This window comes from Calliphora vicina, chromosome 2, assembly GCF_958450345.1.
Source record: "Calliphora vicina chromosome 2, idCalVici1.1, whole genome shotgun sequence".
Classification (NCBI taxonomy): domain Eukaryota; kingdom Metazoa; phylum Arthropoda; class Insecta; order Diptera; family Calliphoridae; genus Calliphora; species Calliphora vicina.
In genome coordinates, this window is record NC_088781.1 from 47,977,115 (window position 1) to 47,993,100 (window position 15,986).

The 15,986-nt window shown below is 34.6% G+C and overlaps 2 protein-coding genes across 2 annotated transcripts in view; one reads left to right on the forward strand and one right to left on the reverse strand.

The window, feature by feature from the left end:
- Positions 1 to 15,218, forward strand: part of Dhc36C (Dynein heavy chain at 36C) — a 138,806-nt gene extending 123,588 nt beyond the window's left edge. Inside the window, exons 27-29 of the mRNA XM_065499980.1 lie at positions 2,649 to 2,907; positions 14,254 to 14,405; positions 14,712 to 15,218. Of these exons, the coding sequence (XP_065356052.1) occupies positions 2,649 to 2,907; positions 14,254 to 14,405; positions 14,712 to 15,218 (918 nt within the window). The remainder of the gene's footprint in view (positions 1 to 2,648; positions 2,908 to 14,253; positions 14,406 to 14,711) is intronic.
- LOC135951583 (uncharacterized) lies at positions 3,019 to 14,038 on the reverse strand. The gene is made up of 4 exons (XM_065501261.1): positions 13,506 to 14,038; positions 11,673 to 11,913; positions 5,028 to 5,820; positions 3,019 to 4,963 (listed from the first exon to the last, which is right to left on the reverse strand). Exons 1-4 carry the CDS (start codon positions 13,891 to 13,893, stop codon positions 3,029 to 3,031), a joined length of 3,357 nt encoding a protein of 1,118 aa, XP_065357333.1. The 5' UTR covers positions 13,894 to 14,038; the 3' UTR covers positions 3,019 to 3,028.
- Positions 15,219 to 15,986: the final 768 nt, after the last annotated feature.

The window sequence follows — 15,986 nt, forward strand, 5'->3', positions numbered from 1 at the left end:
ATTATGTAACGATCATCGTATATAAAACGTATTTGGAGCAAAATTTGTGTAGATATATATACACTGGTGCATATTCCTATAAACGCACACTACTTTTTTTTAAAAAAGATTGTAAAAATTAAACAAGAACATATTTAGGGGGCTACAAATTTGTTTATTAAATTAGGTAAGACTTCACTTAAAATATTCTTTACAAAAAAAATTAATTTTTACTTTATTTATTTTTTTTACTTAATTTTTGAGATTAACAACCATTTTTAAGGGTATTTTCCTATAAACGCACTTTAATTTATGAGCCACTGTAGCATTATTAATAATGTGTGGATGATCCTTTGTTATGAATTGTTTCAAAAATACGGTCTGTCATTGATTCCACTAATTTTTTAAGCAGATCGGAACCAATTTCCTCCCAGACTTGCTTAATTCTTAGTTTCATCTCTGTCACAGTCATTATGCTTTCATTCTGGGCATTATTTGCATAAACTTTACGGGCCATGTATCCCCACAAGTTCTCCATTGGGTTTAAGTCTGGACTACAAGCCGGCCAGTCCAACAGAGGAATTCTGTGTTCATTAAAGCAAGATTTCGATTGCTTAGAAACATTGCAGCATTACCTTGTTGGAATATGCAATCTTCATCCATTTTTTCATCCATAAATGAGAGAAGAGCATCTTCCAACAGTTCGTTATAAATCGCAATATTCATTTTTATCGGAACAAAACATATTTTCGACTTGCCAACTGCAGAATACGCTGCCCAAACCATAACACTGCCATCACCGAAATTACGTTTTGACATCCGAACATCGTTTGATCTCAAACCATGCCAATAACATGAGTATGAGTCAGGACCGTCTAAATTAATTTTATTTTCATCAGAGAAAATTACCTTTTTCCACTCATCTGTCCATTTCATATATTTTCTGGCGAATTTTAGACGATTTTCTTTATGGTGCTTTTTTAGCATTGGTTTACATTTCGGCTTTTTCCATTTTATGTTTTCGTCGTTTCGTAAAATGTGTGAAAAGTGTTTGGAAGTCACTGGAAGATTCAATTTATTCTTTATTTGTGTGGAATTCAATTTGTTGCGGGTTGCTTCTTGTTTTATTAGATTAAGTTGTCTTCTTGTTAGTTTTGTATTTCCCTTTGTATGTTTGAGAACTCCATAATTTTGACCTTTCTTCAAGAAATTTCGCACCACATTTTCCGAACGATCGATTTTACGTCCAATTTCTATACTGGAACATCCTTGGTCGTGAAAAAATTTAATTTGAATCTTTTCTTGATCGGACAAAAAACTTGCCTTGGGCATCTTAAAAAGTGATGAAATTTATTGATTCAAATAGAAAAAGTTGCAGTAAATTGAGATGTTACTATTAAAAATGTACCTTTGGTTGAAAAAAAAACTAAAATTGATAATATTTTATTTTTGGTAACTCTTTTAAAAACAAATTTCACGTCTGCGTTTATACGAATCTTCCACTTAAAATAGCACCAAGAACATTTGATCGCATAATTAAGGCAAACAACAAGAATAAGAAAAAAAACTTAATTACTTTCAAAAAGTACCGTTAACTTGTCTCTCATTAAAAAAGTAAAATTTTGCTTTTGGATGAGAACAACAAAGATATAACAAAAGTACAGAAAAAAATTAAGTGCGTTTATAGGAATATGCACCAGTGTATAAATTAAACAGTTATAAGCGATAAATTTCAATTTCGGGAGGACATTTGTATGGGGGATAGGTGAAATAATAGATAGATTTCAGCCAGTTTCTCTTTTCAAACAAATGTATGTACCAAATTTGATCCAAATGTCTTCAAAATTGTGACCTGTACTTTGCGCAAATGGTTTACATGGACAGTCAGCATGACGGACATCGTTTAGTCGACTCAGAAAGTGATTCTGAGTCGATCGGTTTACTTTAACGTAGGTGTTAGTCCCAAAATTTTGAATGTTATATAATCAGCACAAAAGCATTATAACATCCCACTAGGTATAGGGTATAAAAATACAGCAGCAAAGTCCATTAAACATTTTAAATATAATGCTGGTACTAGAAGTGTTATTGAAAACGGACTATCAGAATATGGGTTGTCTGTCTCGTCAAATTATACTCTACTTGTTTCTTCTAGTGTCCTTTGTGATCAGGCAATACTGTTGAAGCTTGTTTGTCATCATTCATCCTAGGGGAAACTCGTACTATTTCGAGAAGAATTACTGTAAAAATTCACATAATCAAATTTTTTGAGCAGTGTAGAGAATTTAATATTAAAATTAACAAACGTAAAATTGCTGTTATTTCATTTAAATTTAATACATGTTCTGTTATTCCCAATGCTCTCCAGGATCGTGTGGTAAGTATTGCTAATTTTGTTTATAAATTTTGTAACTATTTAATAACTTTTTCCTCCACTACTCTAAGGATTTACATGAAAAACGGGTAAGCTATTTATACCATATACCAAATTGTCTTTCACTAATGCTTGTTTGCTTCCTTACATGCTGCTACCATGCTTTTCCACACAGCTACTTAAAAAATCCCAAACCTATTACATAGAAACACTATCGAAATGTTACCCTGAAAATCTCTCCCTACCCACCTGTCCTACTTGTCCTGAATTTGTTTCCCTCTATTATTCCCACAAGGATACATCGGCTGAGGCAAACGATGGTGATGGTGAGGAAGGCGGAGAACGTTTGTCACCTGAGGAGGTTGTCATCAATGTGGCTAGCGATATATTGCAACGTTTGCCCAAAGATTTTGATCGTGATGCCGCCCTTTATCGTTATCCCACCAGTTATCATCAGAGTATGAATACGGTGTTGGTTCAGGAAATGGTGCGTTTTAATGTGCTTTTGTCGACAATACGTTCCAGTTTGGTGACTTTACGCAAGGCTATTAAAGGTAAGTGCCTATTCAAATGAGGGATTTGAAAATAAAAACAGAAAAATATTTATTAATAATATAAAGTTACAAAATAATCTAGGAACTAAAAAAATATATATTCTGGTCGAATGCAAAATCACTAATTCTCCTCACTGCTTGACCCATTTTGTTTATATTCCGTAGTTTCCTGGGTTGTCATCATATCATAATTTGAGGGCACTGGCACTGAATACTTAACAGTGGGATCATAAGAAAATAATACCTCCATAACCCCTTCAGCATCATCATCATCATCTTCTTCTTCTTGTATTGGTGCCACCTCAATGATTTTCTCCTCCGGTTTTTCAATAAAGCGTACAGCTGGAGGCTCTAAATTTATATCGTCTGACTCTTTAAATACAATTGCTTGTTCCCCTTCCTCAAATTCCTCTTCCTCAATTTGTTCTTTTTCTTCTTCACTCTCTGACTGCTCTTCGAAAATCTCATAAGATGAAGAGGATTTATGTTCCGGTGTTGGTATCACTTCTTCTGGAGAAACTTCTTCCTCTTCTAATTGCATTCTTTCTAAAAATTCCTCTGATGATGTTTGTGCAAATATTGGAGTTTTATCAAAAGTCCAGATATTTTTAATATCATGGGTACTGGGTGTAATATGCACTTTACGGGGTTGTATTTGTGGCTCAGGCTTGACATATTCATCCATATGTAACAACGAGCGATCATCCGATAGCTTGTCTGGATCTACCAGCAGTAACTTTTCACCACTCTTTAAGCATTTGGTAATATCTGCGACAGCGGATCCACTCATAGAACCTAGCCGTCTAACTTTTACCTCATCATAGCATTCTAAGGATATTTTTTCGTCCGAGTTATCTTTAATGATCATATCATTTTCCGAACATACTAAATCGGTATGAGCTAGCTGATCGTGAAATTCTGGAGGTTTTGGCATATCAACAGAAATAATAGAAGACCTGGGTATTACTTGATCAAAAACGTCATCCAATAAATCACGAACATTTTCAAAGGCAACTCGCTCCTCTGCAGTACGCCAACGTCGACCGGGTACTGCATAGCGTATAACTTTTCGAATTATTGCTGAGGCTTCTTGGTGAGCTCTAGAACAACAGCAAAATTCTGTGCACTCGCAGTCGGAACTACAGTCAGCAGAGTTCAGATAAAGATCATTGTCTATAATACGATCCACAAAATCATTGGCAATTCCAAATGAAACATCATACGATTCCAAGGCCCGATAAACCTTGCCAAACAACAAGTCATTGATGATATAGTCAATGCAGTCATCTCTTTCTAAACGATAAAGTATCTTTTCAATATCCGGCATAACAATATCCTTGAGAGCATGCCTTAGGGTATGATAGTTAAAAGGATTTTGTACTTCATTAAATGACTTTAGCCAACCGGCAATTTCTTTATCTAATTCTCGAGCCATGTTTACCACATGCTGTTCGGCTTTTTGGTCAGCATAGTCATGGATATCTGTATCCAGTATGGATTCCAAAAACTTGTCCGTTACTTCTTTATTAGTTTGATCACACTCCTCATAAAGTTTCTCGTACTCCTCACGCATACAATTCTCTTTTTGTCTTAAACCCGCCTCGGCAGCCTCACGATGCCATCTCTCTCGTTTAGCCATCATAGTAAAGAAATGCAGTTTACGCTGTTCTTTCAAGCGTGACATTTCCTCGGTCAAAAAACGCATTAACCAACCAATGGTGTTGCCCTCATATGAGTTGATTAATGTTTCCAATTCTTCATTACGCATTTCATTTTGCAACATTTCCATATGGAGACGTTCAGTTTGCTTTTGTTGGCGTAATTCCTCCATAAAGTCCTCTTGTTCAGATTCTTTTAGGGAACTTTGGGAATCTCTAAGAATAGAGCTAGCTGCTGATGTGCTACTTCTAGAGCTGAGAGTGTTTACTTTGCTGATAACTTCTTCGGGTAGGTGTATTTGCAGATTTTGACCAGGTTTTTCCTCAGTTTTTGAGGGCTCTTTAGCCTTTAAGCATAGAGGGGTGTATTTCTGTATTCTGGAAGTTTCTCGAAGAGTCTGAAATTTTATTAATGATAAAGATTATTTTGTTTTAAGGATAAATTTGTGTTTCATTACTAACCCTAAGACTTTCATACAACTTTTTCAGATTTGTTTCCGAGCAAAAGTTTTGCTCCACCTCCTGCAAAACTTCTTTGGGTTTAGACCATTCTCTTAGCTTGGCAAAGGGACACTTCAGATTTTTGGCATCCATTTTAATGGCTCTCTTCTCCAAGTCATCCATACGCATATTGAAACCTTTTTTTGATGCAGTAAAATGCCTTCGACTTGGATTAACACCATAACGCATTTTGGGAGCATAGAATTCAGAGCCAGGATCACCCAATTCTTGGGTAATATGTTCCTTACGCCATACTCTAGGCTGTTTGTTATGCTTTATTTCCAGACGCCTTAAAGCTCTATTAAATTCGATTTCATTCTTTTTAAGAGCTGCTTTTCTTTTGGCTTCTATTTGCTCACAGCTTTTTTGTATTCTCTCATTAGAAGCTGTATGCATTTCCCGCTCTCTTTTATCAAACATACGTATTAGTAATTCCAATCTTAACATTTGACATTCCTGTATATATTCCTCACGCTCTATCCAATGTTCCCATTCAAAAGCTTCCAAAATATGTTCATGTTCCTGGAGTTTAGCTTGTTCTTTGGCCTCTGCCAGTTGTTTGCGAAAGTTCTCCTTTAAGGCCTTGGCAAAGGACCAACGTTTGCGGGCTCTTTCTAAAACTTCCACCTCATATAAACCGGGAGGACCATCTCCTGTTAATATGGTGGGCAATTTAAATATTTCTAAATTTTCTAATTCCTCCGGATCATTGGAAACACCCGGTAAATAGGGCAATGTTTGAGCTGATGATTCTCTGTTAAAGAAAGAGAAATGGTTCTTTTGTATGAAACGGAAAGAGCTCTTTTATTAATATTAATCTAAATGCATTTATGTTCATACATAAATATATTTTTAATGGTTCTTTGTGATTTACAATTTTCTATTCATATTTTAAGCATAATTTCCACTTGACTGGATATTTGCCTGTACCATCAACAACCTCATCATTATCAATGAAATCATCATTACCATCATCTGAAAATAATGTGTGGGTTGCTTCATCATGATGTTGATGTAGATGATGATGATGAGTAACAACAATACCATTAGCTACAAGGCAGCAGCAGCGAGCATTAAATTATTTTTTTTATCAGGGTAATTATATAGCTTCATTTAACATTATCTGAAATATTTACTGCTGTTGTTGTTACTTTTTTTAACTTAATGGCTATTCTTATCAAAAGCCTGAAGATGACTACGACCATCATCATTATTATCATGGCCATGATGAAGTTTTCTAAGGGTAATTTAAAATTAAACAAAAACTTTGTTGTATTGTGTCTTGTGAGTTTTTTTGGGGGGTGTAAAAGTTAAATGCGTAGGTTGATGCGACTTTGAGGGATTTTTAAATGGGGATTATAAAGTATTTGTTTTTTTTATAAATTTATTTTGTAAAACCTGACAGGATTTTATAAATAGTTTGTAATTTTTTTTTAATAAACTTAAGTTAAATTCACACCTAACAAATATTTTTTCGAAATAAGGATGACCACTAAACAAAAATGTACTTATTTTCTAGTTTGTCTTACCATTTCTAATTTCTATATTTTCATTAGCAACCCCTTAAAGTATACATCTTATGGATGGTTATAGATGGCGGAGTTGATATTGCCGTAGCCCCCAAATAACTTAAATATATGATTTATATATTAATATATCCGCCATAGTTCCTGTTCGGTTGCTATTTAAAATATAGAAAATCGGCCCACAAATAAGCAAACCAAACGACTACCTTGATTTTTGATCTATTTCGGGATTACTAATTCATAAGTACAGACAATATGGATATACAAGGTGGCGCAAAAGTAATCCTCCTATCAGAAAATGCTATAAATTTTGCGATTGGCCCCTAATGTCGGTTCTGTTTTGACATTTATGTAGTAAACATATGCGAAATACACGTTAATAAACAATGTTACGCTACACAGCTCCAGAAAGCGGAATATTGCTGACTATTTATTTGACTAATAAGGAAGATGATTTTTCATCAAAAATAATCATGAGTGATGAGGCCCATTTCCATCTTAGCGGGTACGTAAATAAGCAAAATTTACGCTTCTGGGGCACTGAAAATCCGCGTGTAACCCACGAAGAGCCATTACACCCGCTCAAAGTCACTGTATGGTATGCTGTTTTCGCTGGAGGAGTCATCGGACCTTTTTTCTCCGAAGACGTCGCGGGCCAAACGGTTACTGTGAATGATGAGCGCTACAGAGCAAGGATCAACGAGTTCTTTTTGCCGCAACTTGATGAATTGGGATTGGAAAACATGTGGTTCCAACAGGACGGTGCAACGGCACACACTGCACGTGCCACAACCGATATGCTGAAGGATGCATTTCCCGGGCGCCTAATCTCCCGTTTTGGCGATTTGCACTGGCCAGCAAGATTGCCTGATTTGACCGCTCCAGACTTCTTTTTGTGGGGCTTTTTGAAGTCGCGGGTTTATGTCAACAAGCCTCAGACTCTTGCAGCTCTTAAAGACAATATCCGTCAAGAATGTGAGGACCTATCGCCGGAAGTTTTGGCCAAAGTGATGGAAAATGCCATAAAAAGGGCTCAAATGACAATCAACTGTGGCGGCGGCCATTTACATCATATTCTCGACTTGATGTAAAAAAAATTAAAAGACCAAATAAAAATAATCCACGAAGAATCAAAGTTTTTCATTTTTTTTTAACTGCAGCCAAAAAACAAATAATGATAGATATTTCAAAGACCTTTCCCACGGCGTATATAAAGCCATTGTAATTCGGGCCTATAATGGGTCAAAATCGAGAAAAATATTTTTAAAACCGATTTTTTTTCAACCAACACAACATTTTCAACATTTCTCTTAAAGTTGGCTGTTTTTTATATGAAAGCCATATCTGATTCGTAATTTTGAACCAAACAAACAGTGTACAGTGCTACAGAATCAAAATATTTGAATTTCTATGACTTAAAATGCGAGATTTTTTTAAAATGTTTAGCTTTTATTTTGAAACATATGATATAAATTTATTCAAATGATTGGCCATTGTAAGCTAGGTAGTCCCATTTTTCTGGGAACAAATGAATTCCGAGCCAATATAACTAATAACTAAGCTAATGTCGGATATTCCAGAGAGAGAGCGATCTGCATCGATCGAAACAAATAGTAGTCGGACGAGGCAAGGTCTTGACTATAAGGTGGGTGAGGCAAAACTTCCCAACCTTTTCAACAGCTTATAATAGATAGGACCCTTTTGCTCCCACCAAATACAGAGCATTACATAAGCTCCATGAATATTTGGCTTTGGTACGATCTCTTACTCTTGGGGTTATCGTAATAGATCCATTTTTCATTCCAAATAATGATTCGGTGCAAAAATGATTTTAGCGAAGTCGATATAGCCATGTCCGTCTGTCCGTCTGTATGTTAAAATCAACGGTACCGTGAAATAGCTCCCAAATGAAATAACTTCCAATGAAATAATTCCCATCAAAAATGAAATAATTACCAAACTTGAAAAATGAAATAACTACCAAAGGGTAAAATGAAATTACTCCCAATAATCGGCGGTTTCATAATTTTAAAAATATTACTCCCAAAAAAGCGAAATAACTCCCAATGAAATAAATCCCAATAGATATGAAATAATTCCCAATCCGAAGCAATTTATTTATGTAATCTAAAAAAAGGAAAGTTTTACTCCTCTGGGATGTCTCAAAAACTGGCTTCACTCAGAAAATTTCTTTTGCATTGACGGCCTTCGGCCGGGCGCTAAGGTTTTCTACTCTGGGATGTATCAAAAAAGGCGATCTTGCTGGCCAGTGCAAATCGCCAAAACGGGATATTAGGCGCCCGGGAAATGCATCCTTCAGCATATCGGTTGTGGCACGTGCAGTGTGTGCTGTTGCACCGTCCTGTTGGAACCACATGTTTTCCAATCCCAATTCATCAAGTTGCGGCAAAAAGAACTCGTTGATCATTGCTCTATAGCGCTCACCATTCACAGTAACCGTTTGGCCCGCGACGTCTTCGAAGAAAAAAGGTTCGATGACTCCTCCAGCGAAAACAGCACACCATACAGTGACTTTGAGCGGGCTCTTCGTGAGTTACACGCGGATTTTTAGTGCTCCAGAAGCGTAAATTTTGGCTAGGCGTTGGACGGTCAGGAAATCTGCGACGAAATTCACGATGTGCCAAAGTCACCGACCGATTATTGGTCAAATAAATTGTCAGCAATATTCCGTGTTCTGGAGCAGTGTACAGTGGCTCATTTTCGTTTTTCATCGGTGAAAACTCTGTAACTTTTGAACCGATAGAGATATTTTATAAATTTCGGTTCAGCAGTTGTTGCGCAATTTAAGGTTAAATTTGAACTTTTAATTTTTTATAGCATTTAGTATGAAAATGCAAATTTTTTGTTTTTTGAATCAGCTATACTTATTAAAAAAGTTATCAGCAGATAAAAACAAGTAATACTTCCTTACTTTCGGCCAAGCTCGACTATATAATACCCTACACTATAATTTATTTTCGTGAATGATTTTCGGAAGCGGGTCTTATATGGGAGCTATGACTAATTATGGACCTATCGCCATGAAATTAGGTCGTGTGATTTACATCTATATGAATGTTATTTCTATTGAATTTTATGTTTATACCAAAATTTTTAAGAGATTTATGCTCGTTAAAGTGATTTTTGGAAGCGGGTCTTATATGGGAGCTATGACTAATAATGGACTGATCATCATAAAATTAGGTGACATTAATTCAGTTTATATAAAACTTATTTGGAGCAAAATTTGTGTAGATACATATATAAATTAACGATTCACGACCGATAAAGTATAACTTCGGGAGAACATTTGTATGGGTGCTAGGTGAAATAGTGGACCGATTTTCAATAGACTTCGTCCTCGGGCCGAGAGAAATGTATGTACCAAATTTTATCGCAATATCTTCAAAATTGCGACTTGTACTTTGCGCCAGTCATATGAACAAATAAAATAAAAATAGAACAAAAATTTGGGAGTAATTTCATTCAAATGAAAAAAGTGTTCAACAAACAGGTCAACAAGTAGAGGACACTTTGGACTTTCTCCTGGTTGTAAAATTTGTTTAACCCCTTTTGACCCTAAGCACTTTTACTCCACTGAAATTCAAATTTGGCTAAAATATAGTACCTGAGAAAAAAATAATAACACATCAGGTATATAGCTCTTAAAGACTATTATCCTACCAACATAACAAAGGAAAAATCATCCAATTATCTGTAATAGTTAGCAAGTAATGATAATTTACTTCTGATCAAATTTACAAAAATCACATTTTTATAAAATGACATAAAATATTTGACTTTAACAGCATGCCACGCACACAATTGACAATATTTTTATCTAATTTTTTGGCTACCTTAGTTTCAATGTGTTTACTATTGAATGGCATTAAAATGTTTGAAATCGGAGTTAACAAAAAGTCGGACTTTTGGCCGATGAAATTGATATATGAGCCACCGTGCAGTGTAGCGTAACTTGTTTATTAACGTGTATTTCGCATGTGTTTACTACACAAATGTCAAAACAGAACTGACATTAGGGGCCAATCGCAAAATTTATAGCATTTTCTGATAGGAGGATTACTTTTGAGTCACCTTGTACATAAGTTTGAATTTCCAACATAATATTGCATTGTCATCTGGTTTATACATGATCTAGAGATTACTAAAATCCTTTTAAATTTTTCGAACGTAACTTCGAATTTAATTTCGAAGTTTTGAACATAATATTGCATTGTCATCAGGTATATGATTGCATGAATGCCAAATATCAGTCTATTCGAGGAACGAGAACTGGTTCAAAATTCAATCAAAAATTTTGACCTAAACTAACATATAAACAAATAAACCAACATACTAACATAAAATAAGAATTAAATAATTTGGGGAAATTAGAAAAACAGGAAAATATAAATTGCCTCATAAGGCTGGTGAAATCATGTTTAAGAAGAGGCTATGGGTATCTGATTGGAATAGTAGTGGAGTTCTGTAGGGAATAAAGATCTTACATACTAGTAATTTAGCTTTATATCGATAAATAAATGCACAGTTTGATCATCATAGCTTTCACTATATATATTTAAAAATTCGTGCCTCTTGAAAAAGCAAACTATTGCGATTCTTTTGATGTGATTACTAAAATAATGACCTTTGCTTAATCCTTCTAGATATCGTTTTATGTAGTTATTATTCGGTGTTACAATTACTAAATTTTCTCTTTGATATCATCCTTGAAATACATATACATATTTTTTAATCAACTTAAATATTGACAACACAGTTGTGTTGTCAAAGCTTTTATCTTCTTGTTCTAATCTAAATAGTAAACCTTCTTTCTGCCACACCACTCCCTGTTGTTGGGTTTCTAAAAATAATACAAAACATTTTCAATCTATCATAGCGACAGATTAAATAATACATATTTCAAATTTGTTAAAAGCATTAAGAAATTCGTTGTAAATCATGCATTCATCTTCCTGCTACACATTTTTCATATCCGGGTGCGTTTAGTTCAATTTGATTGTTTGTGTTTTTTTTTAAGGTTATTTTTTAATCTTTCATTTGAATAAAATAAACTCACCGAAACAGTGTCTGTGTGGCACGTGTTCGGCTTTTAACGCAGCGCCGTTGCTGTGGTGGCATCATCAGCATCAGACAATCGCCGCCGCCATTTGTTTTCATTTGATTATCGTGCAGTTGCAAGTTGATGACATTAACTTGTTTCTTGGGATCAAAGAATCTGAAGCCAGCGGGTTGTAGTTTACACTGACTTGGCGAGAGAATTAATTTATCGGCTACGTGACGGTGTTGGGTAGTACCTGCTTTGAAATGAAATTGAATTTTTTTTTTCTAAATTTAAAATGTTAAATCAAGATTTTAAAGTTATTTTTTAGAATTTTGGAGCATTATAACCATTTTAATTTAATTTCTTATTGTATTTCAGAAATTTCTAACTGTATTTCATGTATAACAATAAGAAATTTCTGAAATATAATTAGAAACTGAAATATAATTAGAAACTGCTTTAAATCACAAAATTTTTTATAGAAAATTGTGTGGCTGCTTGACAGCTAACAGTTTTCTATAGAAAATTGTGTGGCTGCTTGACAGCTAACAGTTTTCTATAGAAAATTGTGTGGCTGCTTGACAGCTAACAGTTTTCTATAGAAAATTGTGTGGCTGCTTGACAGCTAACAGTTTTCTATAGAAAATTGTGTGGCTGCTTGACAGCTAACAGTTTTCTATAGAAAATTGTGTGGCTGCTTGACAGCTAACAGTTTTCTATAGAAAATTGTGTGGCTGCTTGACAGCTAACAGTTTTCTATAGAAAATTGTGTGGCTGCTTGACAGCTAACAGTTTTCTATAGAAAATTGTGTGGCTGCTTGACAGCTAACAGTTTTCTATAGAAAATTGTGTGACTGCTTGACAGATAACACGTTTTCTATGGAAAATTGTCTGGCTGCTTGACAGCTAACTGTTTTCTATAGAAAATTGTCTGGCTGCTTGACAGCTAACAGTTTTCTATAGAAAATTGTGTAACTGCTTGACAGCTAACAGTTTTCTATAGAAAATTGTGTAACTGCTTGACAGCTAACAGTTTTCTATAGAAAATTGTGTGGCTGCTTGACAGCTAACAGTTTTCTATAGAAAATTGTGTGGCTGATTTTATTTGACTGCAATTCCAATGACTGCAATTCCAATGACTGCAATTTCTATAGAAAATTGTGTGGCTGCTTGACAGCTAACTGTTTTCTATAGAAAATTGTGTGGCTGCTTGACATCTAACTGTTTTCTATAGAAAATTGTGTGGCTGCTTGACATCTAACTGTTTTCTATAGAAAATTGTGTGGCTGATTTTATTTGACTGCAATTCCAATGACTGCAATTCCAATGACTGCAATTCCAATGACTGCAATTTCTATAGAAAATTGTGTGGCTGCTTGACAGCTAACAGTTTTCTATAGAAAATTGTGTGGCTGCTTGACAGCTAACAGTTTTCTATAGAAAATTGTCTGGCTGCTTGACAGCTAACAGTTTTCTATAGAAAATTGTGTGGCTGCTTGACAGCTAACAGTTTTCTATAGAAAATTGTGTGGCTGCTTGACAGCTAACAGTTTTCTATAGAAAATTGTCTGGCTGCTTGACAGCTAACAGTTTTCTATAGAAAATTTTCTGGCTGCTTGACAGCTAACAGTTTTCTGTAGAAAATTTTCTGGCTGCTTGACAGCTAACAGTTTTCTATAGAAAATTATGTGGCTGCTTGACAGCTAACAGTTTTCTATAGAAAATTGTGTGGCTGCTTGACAGCTAACAGTTTTCTATAGAAAATTGTGTGGCTGATTTTATTTGACTGCAATTCCAATGATTTCATTAGTCTTTTATTTACTTTAACAGTTTGATTTTAATGCTTACCTCCTGACAATCTTGTTGGCCGATACAAATAATCATTATCATCACTATTCATACTGATACCATCCTCAGCATCACCTCCCTTATCGTTAGCTCTACCAGCAGTACATTGCATGTAAGCTGGAGTGGGATGTGGAGTGGTACGTGAATTTTTCTTATCATCGGGGGGACCATCAACCAACATGCTGTTAAAATTTACACAAATTTTTGCTGATTTTGCTGAAGAGTTTGATGACGATGTCAACATTTTAGTTTTGGCTGCTTGTCCAATACTGCCACTGCCACTTCCACTTAAAGCTGTTTTATTACTCATTGGTTGTGTAGGGCCATGGGGAGTTGTTGGATAATTGGCAGTCCTTAATGGTCCATTTCGTTGGGTTCTTAAAGTCATTGTTGTTGTTGATGTTGGTTTATTTGTTATTTTCCTCTATTGGGTAGTTTTCCTTTTTAAATTAATGTTTTCCGTTAACCTTTATAAGTCAAATGATTTGTTTGATGTTGTAACTATTTTTTGATGTTGTAACATTTGTAGAAGGTTTTCGATGACCTTAGTTTTGTAAAACGTTTGCTGTTTGTTTTATTTACTTAACGTTATTAGTTTACGAAACCAATATATTGTACAAAAATAAAATATTTAAATTTCAATTTGTTTTAATGACATTTTTTCGTTGCTTTCTTTCACATATAAATCGTTAATTTAAAAATATTTTTAACCCTTTTTTAATGTTAATATTTATTTCTTTATTTTTAGGTTTAGTTGTTATGTCTGCTGCCTATGAGTCGGTTTACAAATCGATTTTAATCAGTAAAATCCCAGCTATGTGGGCTTCCAAATCTTATCCCAGTTTAAAGCCTTTAGGTGCTTACATCACTGATTTCCTGCGCCGTTTAGCATTTTTACAGGTAACTAAATATTGTTTTTTTCGATTATAAAGTTACACAGGATATTTATTTCCTTTTGTTGCTGGTAGCTAGGCAACATTTTATTTAGAAAGTGGTTTAGAATTGGTAGTATAATGTGTTTAATATCTATGGGTACATGACCTTTCTTATAAAGGTAAATATTAAGGTAATCATGTAATTTTAATCAAAAGGAAGAATAAAGTTACATGAAAAGGAAATAAACACATTTGGGTTAGTTGTTAATATTAAAAGGATAATACACTGAAAGAAAAATAAAAAATAAATCTTTCCCTTTCTTCTCCTTAGAAATGGTACGAAGAAGGTCCGCCCACCACCTACTGGCTATCGGGATTTTTCTTTACTCAAGCCTTTCTGACAGGTGCCCAGCAAAATTTTGCCCGCAAATATGTCATACCCATCGATTTACTGGTTTTCGATTATGAAGTCTTACGCATTGAAGAGGATCAAATGGCCAATATAACTGCTCCCGAAGATGGTGTTTATGTGTATGGTATATTTTTAGAGGGTGCCCGATGGGATCGTATTGAAAACTATTTAGCCGAATCTCAACCTCGTGAACTATTCGATCGTATGCCTTTAATATGGATGAAACCTGTAAAGAAGTCCGATCTTAAAGCCAGACATATTTATGTCTGTCCTCTCTACAAAACATCAGAAAGGAGGGGAGTGCTCTCAACCACGGGTCATAGTACAAATTTTGTAGTGGGCATGCTACTGGAATGTAATCCCAAGACTGACAGCTCTCACTGGATTATAAGAGGCACTGCTTTGCTGTGCCAGTTGAGTTTTTAATTGCTATTTTTATTATATTATATACTTATGTATGTTTTATTTAGTTTAACAATATATTTCTTTTTTTTAAATTTCCCCCAAATTATTTTGTTAATTAAATATTTCTGAAAATAAAATTTTCTCTTTAAATGTTTTGTGTTGCTTGGTGTTGTTCAGTCAGTTTCTTTGTAAAACTGATGCATGTATTTTGTTTGTATTTTTGGAACTAAAAAAAAAACTTTTTAATATCTGCACATTTGTTCTGTTACTGAGAATTTATGAACCCAACCATCAAACATTTCTGTTTACATACAACTATTTCAATATTTGCATGCAATTAATTTTTGGAAAAGTTTTCTTTTGAACTCGATAAGAGCTCGAAAGTAAATTAGAATAAGCAGGAGTTGATTTACTGATGCCCTACCTTTATATACCTTTATATGTGTATAACTTAAAAATGCCGGATGTTTTTTTTAAATTTTTAGCTTTTATTTTAAAAACACTTGTCAATGTATTGACCATCTTTCTGGCAACATATGGATTCTGAGTCAAAAGAACTGTTCACTGTTTTGAGGCCAAGAACGAATCAAGTCAACTTCGGATACTCTGTTTCAAAGTGAAAGGCATCACAGAGAGAGCCTTCTGCATTGATCGAAACAAATATTAGTTGGACGGGGCAAGGTCTGCACTATAAGACGAGTAAGGCAAAACTTCCCAAGCACATTCTAAATATTTTTTAACAGACCATGTGGCCTAGAGTTGTCATGATGGAATGTAACGGTTTCATGT